The 15,176-nt window shown below is 40.2% G+C and overlaps 1 protein-coding gene across 1 annotated transcript in view; it reads left to right on the forward strand.

The window, feature by feature from the left end:
- The first annotated feature begins 4,139 nt into the window (after positions 1-4,139).
- Positions 4,140-15,176, forward strand: part of tspan15 (tetraspanin 15) — a 30,995-nt gene continuing 19,958 nt past the window's right edge. Inside the window, exons 1-3 of the mRNA XM_030415346.1 lie at positions 4,140-4,323; positions 13,722-13,907; positions 14,264-14,338. Of these exons, the coding sequence (XP_030271206.1) occupies positions 4,234-4,323; positions 13,722-13,907; positions 14,264-14,338 (351 nt within the window). The 5' untranslated portion in view covers positions 4,140-4,233. The remainder of the gene's footprint in view (positions 4,324-13,721; positions 13,908-14,263; positions 14,339-15,176) is intronic.

Below are 15,176 nucleotides of genomic sequence, written 5' to 3' on the forward strand. Positions count from 1 at the left end.
ACACACGGAAAGAGAGAGAGTGCGTGTGTGTGTGTGTGTGTGTGTGTGTGTGTGTGTGTGTGTGTGTGTATGTATGAGAGAGAGAGAGAGAGAGAGGGATGAATGAAAATCAGAGAATTAAGCAGCTCTGGTCGGCGCTCTGATGTTCTGGATGGGAATGGCTCTTAATGTGTTTACAGAGAATAGACAGGGTGAGACAAGTGGCATGACATTTCCTCTGCTGTGCATGACTACAGTTAAAACAAGAGAGAGAGAGAGATATGAGCAGGGTATGTGTGTGAAATAAAGACCAAATCAAGGAGAGGCTAGGAGGATAAAGGGACCGACTGCCTGGATGAGGACTGTGAAAACAAAAGTAAATGGACATCCCTGATCTCCACGGCTTTACCTGCCATTAAAGTATTAATCACCTACAGTCTGTTTCTGCTCTACACAACATGTATCAAAGGAGACACACAGGGAGGGGAAGAAGGCAACATTTTCATGGTTGGACAGAGGGAAAGATCTCTGGAGCTCGTCTGTGGATTCACCTGCAGTCTTCACTTCCTCAGTTACATCCTTTTTCATTGAGTTCACATAAACACCCATGAATACTGCAGGTAATGTCTTCGTTTTTTCCACCAAAACTCTGAGGGTCTGTTCAAAAAGGTTCATTCTTGCAGTAGATAAATTCAGCCCGCATGCCTTCAAGAACACTTGGTTCTGAAACCCAACAATCATTGTCTGCAATCACCCAGGGAGACTGTCCACCCGAGGTGTTACTTGTGGGTTCTGACAAGGCTGATAAGGTGAAACTTTATTGCGGAGTGGGAATGGATTTTTTGCTGCTGCTGCTCCTGCATGGGAGGTGAATGTTCGGTGATGAGTCCCTCCATTCTTTTGCTGCTGCTCGTCTTTTCAGCTCGTTCAAGACCTCGGTCTCTCTGATTTGTTCTGGTGTCAGTCTGATTTATGTTGTTCTTCTCCTTCACAATTGGCATCAATGCAATATTCGTTATTATTTCTTTGCTGTCCACACTCATTTAACAATCCCTGCTTTAACTGAAATAGCAGAATTGCTCAAGTCAAATTATATATTTTGATGAAAATTAGGGTTACTTACCCCCATGCTGATGGAAAGCAAGCAGAAGTTTGTCGTCTATAAAACATTTCTGGTGCTCCATAGCAAAACAGTGTTGTGGCATTCTCCGAGGTAAGTTAAAAATCTACCTAAATATGTAGAAAATGGCTCCACACAGCTCAAAAGACATTGATCCAATATGTGTTGGAGCTTGTGTGCCCAAGTCAGACAGGCTGAGTGCTAAAACTTAGTTTTCAGCTTAAAAAAGGCATCAGTTACATCTTTCAAATCCACTTTGGGAACTCAGGGCTTCCCGGAGAATTGGAATTTTTCCAATTTTGGTTGTTTTTTCACGTTTTGTAACAAGTCACCATCTACTTCAGTCATTTAGGACAATGCTGCGACCCTGTTCTGCTGTGAAGCTCCAGAAATGTTTTATTGACTGCAAAACTTCAACCAACTGTCCATCAGTGTGCGGGTGAGTGGAAAGTGACTTTCTGAGTTATCATTTTTGGGTGAACTTGTCCTTTAAAAAGTACAGCCCAGTGTTTGCTGCTATCGGCTGTCACACGTTTTGAAAAACTGCAGCTGTCCACTTTTAGTACGAGCTGTGGAATCTGCAACACAACAAAACACTTAATCGCCTCCCCAGAGAAAGTGTGAGTCAGTGTTTATGTGCTGCAGGTTTTGAAATGTGACCATAAATAAAAGTGTTAACATGTTCGTGTATGTTAAAGGGCGCAACAACAGGGTACATGGTTTATGTCTTTGTGTTTAGGTGCCACTGAGGACATGCACCTCTGCTGTACCTTAACAATGTTTACATTCTAGAGAGTTCGGACGTCTGTCTTGTCGCAGTAATCTCTTTCTTACTGGAATCAATGAAACAAAGACTTGAACAAACATTCAGCTCATGTATGATGACTTCTAACTCCTTATTTCTTATTGTTATATCTATTTCTTGTGCTTTATGTTGCTTTCTTTTCCACCTGACTGGTTTGTCGTCCGTCATTGCTCCCATTTGTGCTCTTTCGGTTCTCTCCCCTCTCTCAGGGGAAATCTACTTGTGTTTGCACAGAAAAGAACGGATAGAGGCAGAGCCTGCTGACTTCAGCTGTACTCATTTCGTCTCTCCTCTGTTGTGTGTGTACAGTATGCAGTGCATATGTGTACTTTCACATGCTCGGATATCCTTTATTTGCCAGCACGGCCCGGTGAAGGGCACGCTGAAGGGCACAGCCAGGGGAATGAAAAGTTTCTAACAAGCTGGTCTGACTGCACTTTACAAGTGTGTTCTACCAGGTGGATCCGACCCTGAGGCACTGGAGAGGGACAAAAACCAGCCATGATTACCCAGGGCCTGAAAATAATGAGGAGGGGATTGAGAGAAGTCAAAGATAGCTCCCACTGCCTCATATAAATGCTGCACCTGATCGCATCTCAATGACCACATCTGACCGCTGACAATTACCCGTTAACATTTTGTGTACAGCAACAAGTTATTAGTCTGCGAAAAAATATTAGTCAAAGAGAAACAAAAACAACAAGTATCACCCCAAAATGAATTAAGTGTCCGGAACACAAAATGAGCACGTGTGATAAACCCTGAAACTTCTCAGGTTTGCTTTTTCTTTACTTGGCATTGTTGTTGTCGGTCCAAGGCTCTTTAGCTTGTGGGAGAAGATAAGAGAGGACGGAGGTGATAAACGAGGAATAAACAAACTACCTGAGGTGAAAATGGCGAACAACTGACTGTGTTGTCGAACAGCTGTCGATAAGGGTCAAAGCAGAGCTCGTGCAGCTGGACACACTGCGTATACTGAGGGTGATGGTCGGCCACAGACAGCGCAGAGATGGCTGCTCGTCCTCTATAGTGGTCCGCGGCTGTACCTTTATTCATGAGTGGTTCACGCTGTTTGCATCAGGCTCTAGTTATGAAAATGAGCTAGATTAAGGGCTGAAACCTTCACATCTTTTGGGCGATGTGGAGACAAAAAGTTAGGTTGCATTTATGTTTTGGATTCAAGTCATTTTCTATGTGATTTTGAAGTATTTTATCGACTGATTTAAATTATTTATATGTTTTTACAAATGTTTTCCTATTGTATTCTGCTGGAGTTTGCCACTAGGGGGCATGGTAACGTGTTTTCAGCTAATCTGTTGGAGTTGAGAGGAGTTACACTGTTTAATCCATTATGTGAAATATCAGACCACAGAAAGCCTTACAAATTAGGCCTAAAAAAGCAGAGAGAGAAAAATGCCACAACTACAGACTCCTGCTTGTTCTTTTTGAGGATCAGAAATCGTTTTAATGAATGTATCAGGTTTTATATGATGGTGTATATAATATGATGATTTATCCATTACAGTCCTGCACTGTCTTCACATCTTCAGGCCGACAGCGTGACCCAGACGCGGGGAACACCACGATTGCTTTATTGTTAAATGAAGGTCAATGTTTTTCTACTTAATCTTAATCAATGTGTGTACCCATTTGCACACATATATAGCAAAAACAGCATTTCTTCTGATTATGTATAATCTTTTTAAAATGTTATTTCACACATTTTGTTGTTGTTTTTATTGTTTCTTTCAGTTGCTTTGGCAATGTAAACGTCTGTTTCCTAAGCCAATGAAGCTCTTTACATTAGAAACGAAATTGTCAGATACTTGCTGGCTACAGAATTCAGGTGGTAAATCAATTTAACATTCATGAATCCTCAGATTAATAGTGTGGAGGTTAGACTACTGGCTGCTTAATCAAAATTAAGTATAATATGTTAAATCTTCTTGTCTTCATTGTCAAAGCTCTTGCAAAAGGGGCCGTATAAATCTCATTGGGTTTTAAGAAATGGAGAAGAGTCGGAGGAGCATGAGCCAATAACTCCTGGGTACGCCCCTGAACAGAGGGGTGTTCGACAGATTAAGATCAATTTCGTGGTTCGGCGCTCACAAACAATCATTTTTAACCTTACCTATAAATCAAATTAAACAAATAAATGCCAGTATTTTAACGAAGTTACGCTCATAAATCATCCATCCTTCCTTCCATCCATCCGTCCGTCCATCCATGACGGCAGCGCGCGCTCCCAGGTGTGGTGACGATGACAACGCGGAAGTGTTGAGAGCAGCGCAGGGAGCCGCTGTCTGTCAACAGCCCTCAGTCAGACACGATGTCCAACAACGAAGAGGTCCGATACTGTCACAGGTTCTCCTACATTCTGCTCAAATTCCTCCTGTTCGCCTACTCCATCATCTTCTGGGTGAGTCGCGCCGCGGTTATCGCTTGTTTTTGGAGAGGAGCTGGAGCTTTGTTCGCGCGGATATCCCGGCTTCAGAGGGTGTAGACGGGCTGTGTGTGTGTGTTTCAGCCGGGACTGTGTGTGCTGCTCAGCCTCACAGCAAAACATAATAATTCAACGCCATATGGCGTTAAAAAATGTGGAGGTTTGACCCCCTTTGTCATATTGCAGCGTTCAGTTTTTTGTCATCTCCAGCCTTGAAGCGACAGGTGTTGTACCTGTGGAGGAATGTGTGCGACTTTAATAACAGTCCGTGGCCACACCCTCCCCTGTGCACCTTTGCCCTACCTTTACCTGCCTGATAGGCTCTGCGCTGGGTAAACACAACGAGACACCAGATAAAAAGAAGCAGAAGAGAAGAGCAGCATATTCGGGTTTTTTGTTTCTCCCTCAGGCTTCTTGTGCGTGTCTTGTCGTGTCCTGCTGTGGTCAGACTGTCACACAAACACCAGTCATGTCTGTCCCACCACATGACTGAGCAGCAACATGTTTTTCAGCAAATTAAAGATCATGTAATGACAGCATTAAACTGCTCTAAATGACAGAGTTGGTGCTGTAATTACATATTACAGAAAGCCCTACAAATCTGTCTGCATGGTAAATTAAACTCACTCAAGTTTTCAGATACATTTCAGGTGATATGCTTATTTTGTATATTAAATGCAGCCACACTGTCATCTCAGGCCCAGTAGAAGAAACGCCTCAGATAACTCAATAGAATTATGAACACAGCCCATTGGAAGACGCCCATAAACTGATTTGTGGCTTGTTACCGCCTTTATAATAATGAGAGATGGAGATTTTAATGAGAAAAAATTAATGCATGATAGAAGTAGAAGTGCTATTGACTCTAGGATCAGAGGCCAAAGCATGAAACGTTTTTGTAAGATTATTAGTCCAAAGATCTTGTTTTGTGGTCTTTTTAAAAAGTAATTCCGTCATTGTTATGTTAACGAATGCACTGATGTAACGGTGATGAAGGTTCTCAGTCAACCAGGTTTCATTCTAAGTGCTCTATTGTAGGCTCCTGGACAGTTTCTTGACGTTTCTCCTCTCATACAAGAGGCTTCTTCAGGTCTAACTAACTGGTAAAACAATAGCACTTCTTGTCACAGGACACTGTAAGGACACTCCCACACTCGGGTTAAACGTCTACAGCTCCTATATGGGAGTGTCCTTACAGTGTCCTCAGGTGTCCTTAATAAAGTGCTATTGTTTTATCAGTAAGTAGAGTATTTGTTTGAGAGTTTCTAAGACACCTCACTTTATCATTATTTACATCTGAGTTAAGTGTGCAAAACTTTATTTTCTCTGTATCAAAACTTAACATTTTAAGATGGTGTTTTTTGTGTTGTGATCTTCTCTAAAGTTTTCATTTTTAGTAAAAAAAAAAAACAAAAAAAAACAACACATTTCACATACTGCGAATTAGGCATGTAAGTCACTGCGTAACTCACGATATGATTCACAAAAAGTTACCCACAATAACGATAGATACAAGACAACAATTCAACTATGCATTACTATATCTGTACATTGAGACAAAAATACCCATGAAAACGACAAAGTGCAGGAATTATGCGTCTCTGTATAGAGTTTATACATTATGCGTCTCTGTATAGAGTTTATACATTACTGCCAGAAATCTGAACAACTCGGACTCAGAGAGGTTTCCAGAAGTCCATCCATCCATCCATTTTCGGCCCTGGTTTCCAGAAGCTTACACCAAATGTTTTTAAGTAGTGACTCTGTTAAGTCAAACCGTTGGGGGGGGGGGGAATCTGCGTAGAGCACCTGCTTGTTTTAACAAATTTATTGATAATCGTATGTCAAGAGGAACCAATATGATGTATTGCTGTATCTATATTTTGTCCCACCACTTCCGCTTATACACATTCATCACAATGCACACAACAGGGTTACCAAAGACTACGAAAGGATCTGCTGACTGACCAGCTCAATGTTGAAATTAGGAGTCTGTACAACTATAACTGTAATTGTGTGAAAGGGGTCAGTCTCAGTGATGAACCACCTGATTCTGCTGCTAACTTTATGTTTCAGCTTGTTGTTCAGCTGTAACTTTATTTTTCGGTTCGGCTCTCACCAATCTCAGAGTGTTTATTTTGGACACAGCAGGCAGCTGTTTTCAGTGAATAAGCATTGAAAAGCCACCAACAACAGACAGAAACTAGAAGTGGAACATAGCGCATACCTTAAGAGCTGAAGAAGTATACAGTATTTCTCTCAGGAGTTGGTGGAGACCAAACACATGAGGTACAATAAAGCGAGTATTGGACTTCACCAGACATAAGACTTCAAATCAATGATAACGTTGTTCATTAACTGCTGAATGTGTTAACAAAATGCTTACCAACAGGTTCCATATCAGCTTGAGGGCGATATGTCAGTGTTATGCTCACAACCTGTTTCTGCTGCTCCCACATGGCCAGAGAAGTCAAGGTTTAAGTGTTCGCCATAGGGAAGTCATGCAAGGTGAAGTGTCTCCTGAAGGGCAGCTTCTTCTTACTTATACATTTGGTTGGTAATAGAGACCCTTGGCAGCCTAACAATCATACATCTTCAGCTGCGAGCGTTGTCTAACTCTTGTCCAGTTGAAGTGGTTTATTTAAATATGTTCTAAGATGCTGTGTGTGTGCTTGTCAAAAACAAGGATGAAATACCTCGATGGTTATAATTTACTTGCCTCAGTTTATTTTTCAGAGGCAGTAACATAAAGTTGTATAATTTGACTCCTGCTGATGACACTTGTTTCAACAAATAACTCTGATATAACGGAGACAAGACACTCGGTGGCAATGATGGCTTACATTATGTCAGTTTTATAAAGAATAAAGGTTTTATGTGACATAGCCAAACCCTGCAGCTGCTCCCTCATAGACAGCATGCCAGATTGTGTATTTGCAGAGACAGATGGCTGATTGACACAACAAAATCACTTATTTGTTGCTTCGGTGTGATATTTCTGAAACATTTATTCGTGGATAGAGAGTGAGACAGAGCGAGAGAGGGGAGGCAGTAATGGGTTTATTATGGAGGATGAATGCCGCTCTGATAGGGGAGGTAAAACAGATTAACATGTTATATTTGCTTTGCTCCTGCAGCTTGTTGATTCATTCATGTTAAAGAGAAAGTTCTTCTGAAATGCTGTTTTTCTAAAGCATGTGATTTGTCTCAGCTTCATACAGTCAAGAGAAAGAGCAGTTTTAGTCATAATTTCACATCCTTATTTCATTTTTGGAACTACCAACTACCTTTTTTTGCCACAATGTTTCACAAAGCGGGTGAGTGTTTCCCCACAATAGTGATATATGGTTTGTAAATAGTGATAGAAATGGCAAAATTGTCATGCAACAGACAACTTTAATGGGGGGTTGCGTTCTATAGTAGTGATCTTTTTAGGAAGTTTGTAACTAATAGTGCTTATAGAGTATTACTGGCTCTTGATTTACTTGTATTCATCCCTCCTTTTGAAAACAAATGACCTCTTCTTCACATGGATACACTGCAGGACAGGATGTCCGTCTGCTGGAGATCAGCTGCTGAGGCTGCAAATCGCTGAGTAAAGCAGCATATGTTAGAGGGACAATGTAGAGGCGAAGATTTGGTATTTCCTGCTTACTTTGGAAAAGTATTCTGGTCAAGCAGGAACAATGGCTCCTTTTAATCTGACTTTAGGATCAGGGGTCTTACAGTTAACCCTGACGGAAACCAAAGCATGAAACGTCTTTGTAAGCTTATTAGTCCAAAGGTCTTGTTTTATGGTCTTTGAAACTCATTCTGACATTGTTATGTTAACGAGTGAAGTGATATTATGGTGATGGAGGTTCTCAGTCATCCAGGTCACAGTACTATATCATAGGCAACTGGACAGTTTCTTGAAGACATTTCACCTCTCATCCAAGAGGCTTCTTCCTTTCTAACTAACTGGAGGGGAGTTGCAGGATTTTAACCCTGGTGTAAGAGTGTCCTTACAGTGTCATTAATAACTCTGTGAGGACACTCCCACACAGGGGTTAAAATCCTGCAACTAACTGAACTGAAGAAGCCTCTTGGATGAGAGGTGAAAATGTCTTCCAGAAACTGAAACTGAATTCCAGTTGCCTAAGAGACAGCACCTAGTGCATTAGGCAGAGCAAAGTTTATGATTCATCAATCATTTATTATTAGCTACTATTATGACATGATTGGAGGTGTGTAAAATTACTTTATTAGTAGTTATGATTACATCTGTAATTTGTCAAAACCTGTTTACTTCCGTCAGTTGGAGAGGAGTTCCTGCATTTTGAAGATAACCTTCCAAACTGTGTTCAGCTCTGAACTTCTTGTTCCTGCGGGTTGATTTCACTTCAGTCTGCTGTGTGAGGTTCTCTGCTTTTCTCAACCTTTGTTTACCCAGTGATGGTTGACTGAGCACAATGCATTTACTGTGGCTCATTCTGGAACACACAAAAATACATACACACATTGAGGTCAGTGACTTTTGACCACTGAACAGTAACTGTAACTGCAGATGCAGTAATTAAAGACAGTGTGCCTTAATGACTGACAACAATTGTTGTGTGAGGGAATGATTACAAACTCAGTCCTCGACATCGAGCAACCTTTACAGGCATTAAATGTATATTGAATAAATATGTCCCTGTTTGCCTAATACTTAAACATTATAGGCTTAATTGGTCCAAAGTCATATTCATGACTTTAAACCAGTTCACACCTGCAGCTGGTCTCATCAACAAGACCTTAGCTGACATCTTTTGTCATCCCATGATACATATTCTCTACACTAAGCTTTTGCCTAAAAATGATGATATTGCCTAAAATATCACAGTATTATCTCAAAGCCTTACCGCCCAATCCTAGTTTGATTTAAATTAAGGATGACTCATCTCATCTCATTGGTGAGCATGAGATTGTAAAGCAATCAACATGACAGAAAATTATATGAATAAATTGAATTACAAGGCATTTAAAAGCCATTCTCATACCCAATTTATGAATTCATTCATAAAGCCAATTAATCACTTAGATAAGAAATCATGAGATGCATTTTTTTCAATTTCAAGTACATAATTTTAATATAAGGCTGGGCAACAACATCAAATATAGCAATATTTTGGCCAAACACCTCAATGCCAGTATTTTGTAACGATCTGAAAACTATTGACCAAATATCTAAAAAAGATTTCTCTTCCATAATCATCAGTAATGTGAATATAATGGATTAGTGGATAAAGGCATGTAGAACAGTCTGTTAAGTTCAGCAAATCATGTTCAATTTATTACGATATCATTTTCTAGTTACTCTGGTTAACCACTAACAGTCCCATTAACAAAGTGACCGTCCTGCAGGAAGTCCTTTTATATAGTGCATTTTTGTCATATATTGGCAGTTTGTAGCCTGGTGTCAGAGCTCCTCCTGAGTCCCAGCACTGCAGTGATTCCCCCACAGCAGTCAGTCAGAAACACTAAGAGGATAGTGGAGTTGTTTGAACAGAGTGTAACAGGTTATATAGAACAGTTTAACCTTGGCCTGATGCCCTGATATTGTCACCAAGTCATCTGCGGCTAAGTGCATGCTGATAAACAGAGTACTGCCTGTGTTATTATATTACCTCAGCTATTTTGGTTACGACTTAACACTGTGAAGTCTTTGTAGAGAAAGTCACTCATCATCGTCTTGACAAAGAAATTTAGAGTTGCTCTGTTTTCATTTCTCTAAGTGGCCTCCTCTCCTCTTGGCTGAATGTAAGAGAGTTTTGGGGTGGCAGGCGACCAGCCAGCAGCAAGACAACATAACAGACAGCACGTAGGGACTTGTAAGGAGAAGACATCAAGGTGGATTATAAACACGTTTTCTTGGACCTTCAGAACTCACAGTTAACTACTAATGTAGAAACACTCCTTTTCTCTCCCTCCTTCCGTTCTTCCTTCCTTCTGTGCTGACATGTTGCCTGTCTTAATTTGTAAAGGCTGAAGATAGACCGCGGGGAAGCAGACTGCAATTTGCAACAAATGTGTCAACACGTGTGTGTTTGTGCGTGTGTGCCTTTTCTTGGAAGTCATCTTTGTTTCAGTGCAAATTAAAGAAAATTCAAATGTATTATACTGTCTTAGACTACTGGAACTGTGTTTAAACTGAGCTATTATAGCTGCTAAAGCCACATTTTAAGAAAAAAATTAGTGTTTGATAACAACCTGGGCTTCAGTTTTGTAGTACTATCCATCAGTTTTATTGTTCATGACGGCACTGTACTTACCATAAAATATTTGCTGAAATCTTAAAGCACAAAATGTTAGCATGCCGATAAATTAGTGAGCATGGTAAAGATTTCACATGCCTGAACCCAACATGTAAACATTGGCTTTGTGTCGGTCAGTTTAGCTTAAAGCACATCTGTGACTAAGCACGTCCTTGCAGAGCTCCTAGCAAGCATGGCTGTAGACTCAGTTGGTCTGAGGGAAAAATGCTTTTTGGACCACAGGGGATTTTTTTGCTGCAATACCACCAGTGGCCACTGGGCAAAAATTGGAAGCAAGGCTGCGTGGGACTGCTGTATCCAAGTCTACATAATAGATTTATGGTTCTGACATTTACTACACAAGAGGATGTTGTTCATATCTTGTTGGACGTTCAAACTCAACGTCAACTGAAACAACAACAGCTTCTGGGGTGGAGAGAAGGATTACAACTCATTTACTTGGCTTCCGTTGCATTAGAGGACATTTGCATAGCATTGAGCTTTACTCACCTTTCCTCTCTAGTGTTCGTTGCTCAGCGCCTTTGAAATCTCTGGAGCTCAGCAGGCAGCGCTGGGCTGAACAAGGGGGTCTTCTTCAAAGTGAATAGCAGCCTTGAGTGCTATTGCAGTTTGTATGTGTGAACTAGTCTTGTTAGACCTCATCATGTCTAAACAGTTTTACCTCCAAATAAAATGATTAATCTAAGCAGAATTATTCAAAACTATCAGCTTGTTAAAACCTGTCTGACCACTCATGTCTGTTGGCCCTTGTGTTGAGCAGCTTTTAGCTGAATGTATAAATGTGTGATTGCAGGTAAGCAGACCCCCTTGACCCTGCCTGGATGCATACGAATAGCAAGTAATGAAAGTTGCTTTACATAAATGGGTCATTGGTGTCTGGCCAGTTATTGCCTCAGCTGTCTGATCACATTACAGGCCTACATTTGCTCCTGTGCCATTTGGCTGTAATTGAATCTGTGTGGCCTTTTAATTTTAGACCTGCCCAGAGCTCATTGTAGGCACAGACTTTGTGATTTAACTTTGCCATTATGTTGTGTATTCTTTACTTTATTTTTCAGTATACATTAACAAGGAGAGGACAAAGTTGTTGCACACTTTTTTGGACCTCACGCCCCCTTCATGATCAAGAATAGTAACATACTCATCTTCAACCATGCGTGATGAAACAAGCCATCATGAGACAAGTGGGAGGCCTGCTGATAATTGTCTGTCACTGATTACTGCTGCGCTGCAAATGGATGGACTGTTTTATCAGCAATCAGTGTCGTTACTGAAATGAGTCAACAAAGATCCAAACTAATTTTCCTTTTTTTTTCAGTAAAAGGGATTATAATGAAAACTGTTCACAGTGAGATGATCAGTGAAGTGGATATGTTTCTTGACCCTTAATGCTTTTCTTCTCTCTTAATATCACTGGTCGGCACTGACAGTTGCAGATAATTAGCTGCTCCCAGATGCTAATTTAATGCAGATTGTTGAAGCAGCTCTGATGTTATGTATGTTAATGTGACACTGAAGATATGCAGAGGAGTTAAGTAAGGCACAAAACGCTGGACGAGATAGTCTGCTAATTATTTTTGACTGAAGAACTAAACTTCTGTATCAGTCTGTTTCTCTGCAGTGAGCTCATGCCTATAGGACAGTGTCAGAGTTAAAAAGGTTTAGTATAATCTAATTAGGTTAACCTTTTTCTGAGGAAGAATCAAGTTAACAATTTTAATTTCTACATAAATAAGCCTTGAGGTTTTCTTCACGTTTTTAGTTGCTGACTCGGTTTGAGTGTTTTAGATATTTCACTGCCCAAACACACAACAAATTTAAATGTTTTGGTGGTTATCAGGCTTCAGCAGTGTTGACAAGCTGATCATTTAAATCAGGGCAACATATAAAGCATGCAGCACAGGGACCCCAGAGGAAGAGGACTGAAGAAAACACTGGTGTAAGATACAAACACAGTAAATGGTACTGGCACTTATTCTGCTTTTGCAGGCTTATGAAAACACACCAGCACTCAAACTGAAATCTAAACGTTTAGACACTTGTGGTTGACCTGGTAATATGCTTGAGAAGAAGGCCTGCAATTAGCATCCATTAGCAGGTATTCACTACCTGTCGAGACTACTTAAACAGCATTAAACCACATAAGGCTGTAGATTGGTGTAAGCCACCGTCATTTAACGGCTGATTTACTATATATTTGAGTTCAGACCTTTTAGATCGGTTTTAATAAAGTGAGCTGAAAGTTGTAATTATACTGCAGCCTTTTAATTTGAGGATGTCAACGTTTTCTCAGAACATCTAAATTGTTCTGTCTAATTTTGTTGAAAAAGAATCGTGATGTGGTTTGAACACAGAAGAAAATACATAGTTTCTACTGCTGTAAGTGTGAGGGGGTTGTACAGATCTCTGTTGTTTCTGTGATACTGAAGCCTCAAACTCCATCAATGAGATTTTACAATACGTTGGTAATCTGCCTAGTCTTTACCAATGAGTGTGCTAGTCAATTACCTTACTCTGACTTGAGTTATTATTATCAAATTATGTTTGAGAAACTGAGTGAGCCTTACATACATGTTTTCAACAGCATTGTTATGACGTAATGAGTTTTGTTCGTAGTTAGAACCTACATTACATCTGACAAATTGTTACAGACCTCGGATTTGTATTCATGACTGTGGTGTTTTTAATTAAACACGACTTAGAGTCTACAGCCATGCTAGCAATTTTTCATCTTTTAGCATGTTAACATTTGGGAAAAAGACTCACATACACTGTCCATTTCTCTTGCAAAAGACAACAGCATTTTGCTACATAGCCCTTCATCAGGTTATCTTGAAGTCTTGGTACCGAAAAGTGAAGTGGACAGTGTGCAAGAGTCTTTTTCACCTGTTGACCTTAAGGTGTGCAAAAGGTGCACTCTGTAGCCTGTTAACATTTACTAATTGGCTGAAAACGTAAAGTGAGGCTGATGGGAATGTTGCTAGTTTGGCATGCTCAGTATTTATAGTCCTAAATGAGTATGGGGAAACATGAATTTGTGAACTAACCCTTCCTAACTGCTCCTCACTCTGTTTCTAGCTGATAGGTGGCTTTATCCTGGGCATTGGCATCTATGCGGAGGTGGAGAGACAACGCTTCAAGACAATGGAAGGAGTGTTTTTGGCGCCGGCTATAATCCTGATCCTCCTGGGAATCGTCATGTTTGTCGTTTCATTCGTTGGCGTCTTGGCTTCTTTGAGGGATAATCTAACCCTACTGAAAGTGGTGAGTGGTCGGCTGAGAGCGAAGTCATACATTTTTTTCAAACAACAAAGTTTTTGCTGGGATATAGGTGTGTGATTTATTATAGTTATTTGGGGTTTTTTTTTATAATGACATACAATAAGAAAAGAGGTGAAACAGTAAACTGAAGTCATCTTGACTCTGGGGTTACAGTTCAGTAAAAAGCAACATCGACTCCCAATTGTATAAGTCTATGTTCTTTTCCTTTTTATATTCCATCTAATTCCTCCTGAGAGAGTTGGCTCATCGATAAAGATATATATTAAAATGTAAAGTCTATTAATGTGTAGGTGACAGTGTGTAAAGTCTTTTCCTCTCTTTTGTCTATCTGGTTACAGTTCATGTACACCCTTACTGTGTGTTTGATCCTGGAGCTGCTGGGAGGGATATTGGCGCTGGTCTTCCGCAACCAGGTGAGTCGTCTGAGGTGTTGATCAGCAGCCTGACACTCAGCAGGTGGTCAGATAGAGTGTTTGAGGGTGAGGTGGAGCAAGATTACCATCAACCTTTACAGAGCTTTAAATATTTCAGAGAAATCATGAACTAAACTATGCAAGTTAATAATTTGATACAGTGGAATACCTTTCATGAAATGGAGACTTCACTGCCATCATTTTGAAAACCGGTTTGCTCTTATTTTGAGAAAGGAAATGCACAGGGATGGTACGATCACAACTGATCTGTAGGAGGATTTATAGGATTATTATCTGTATGATATCAGAATGTTAATGAAATGTTCTGCTTCCCAGACTCGTCTTGGTGTTTCTGTATCTTTCTTTCTTCTCTCCGTCTTTTTTACTTCTGCCATCTCTCTCCTTAATCCTTCTCTTTCATCCTTTCTATGTCTCTCCTATTGTGTTACTCACTATCTGTCTCTCTGTATCTTCATATTAAAAGCCTTTCATGGCACACTACATGGAGCCTTTTATTGTGAAACAGCAACAGATGCAGCCTCAGTCATCGGGGTTAATGACGTTGTTTTTTCCTTACTTTTCTGTCCAAAACTCTAAGATAATCTTTCACAGCGTTATATGTTTATTATAAGCACACATACATACAGTAACTGTGCCCACAGTATGATGACCTTTAGTTGATAGTTTGGGCTTATTTTTATCTAAGAGTGAAATCGTGTAATTATTTCTTGCCACAATCTTCTAACACATAAAACTGCATGAAACTGAACACATTTGCATTCAAACTAGCAGGAGAGTTACTGAACCCTTCATTGTGGTTGCTGCTAAACTTTTTAAG

The sequence above is a fragment of the Sparus aurata genome, chromosome 4 (assembly GCF_900880675.1).
Source record: "Sparus aurata chromosome 4, fSpaAur1.1, whole genome shotgun sequence".
Taxonomy (NCBI): Eukaryota; Metazoa; Chordata; class Actinopteri; order Spariformes; family Sparidae; genus Sparus; species Sparus aurata.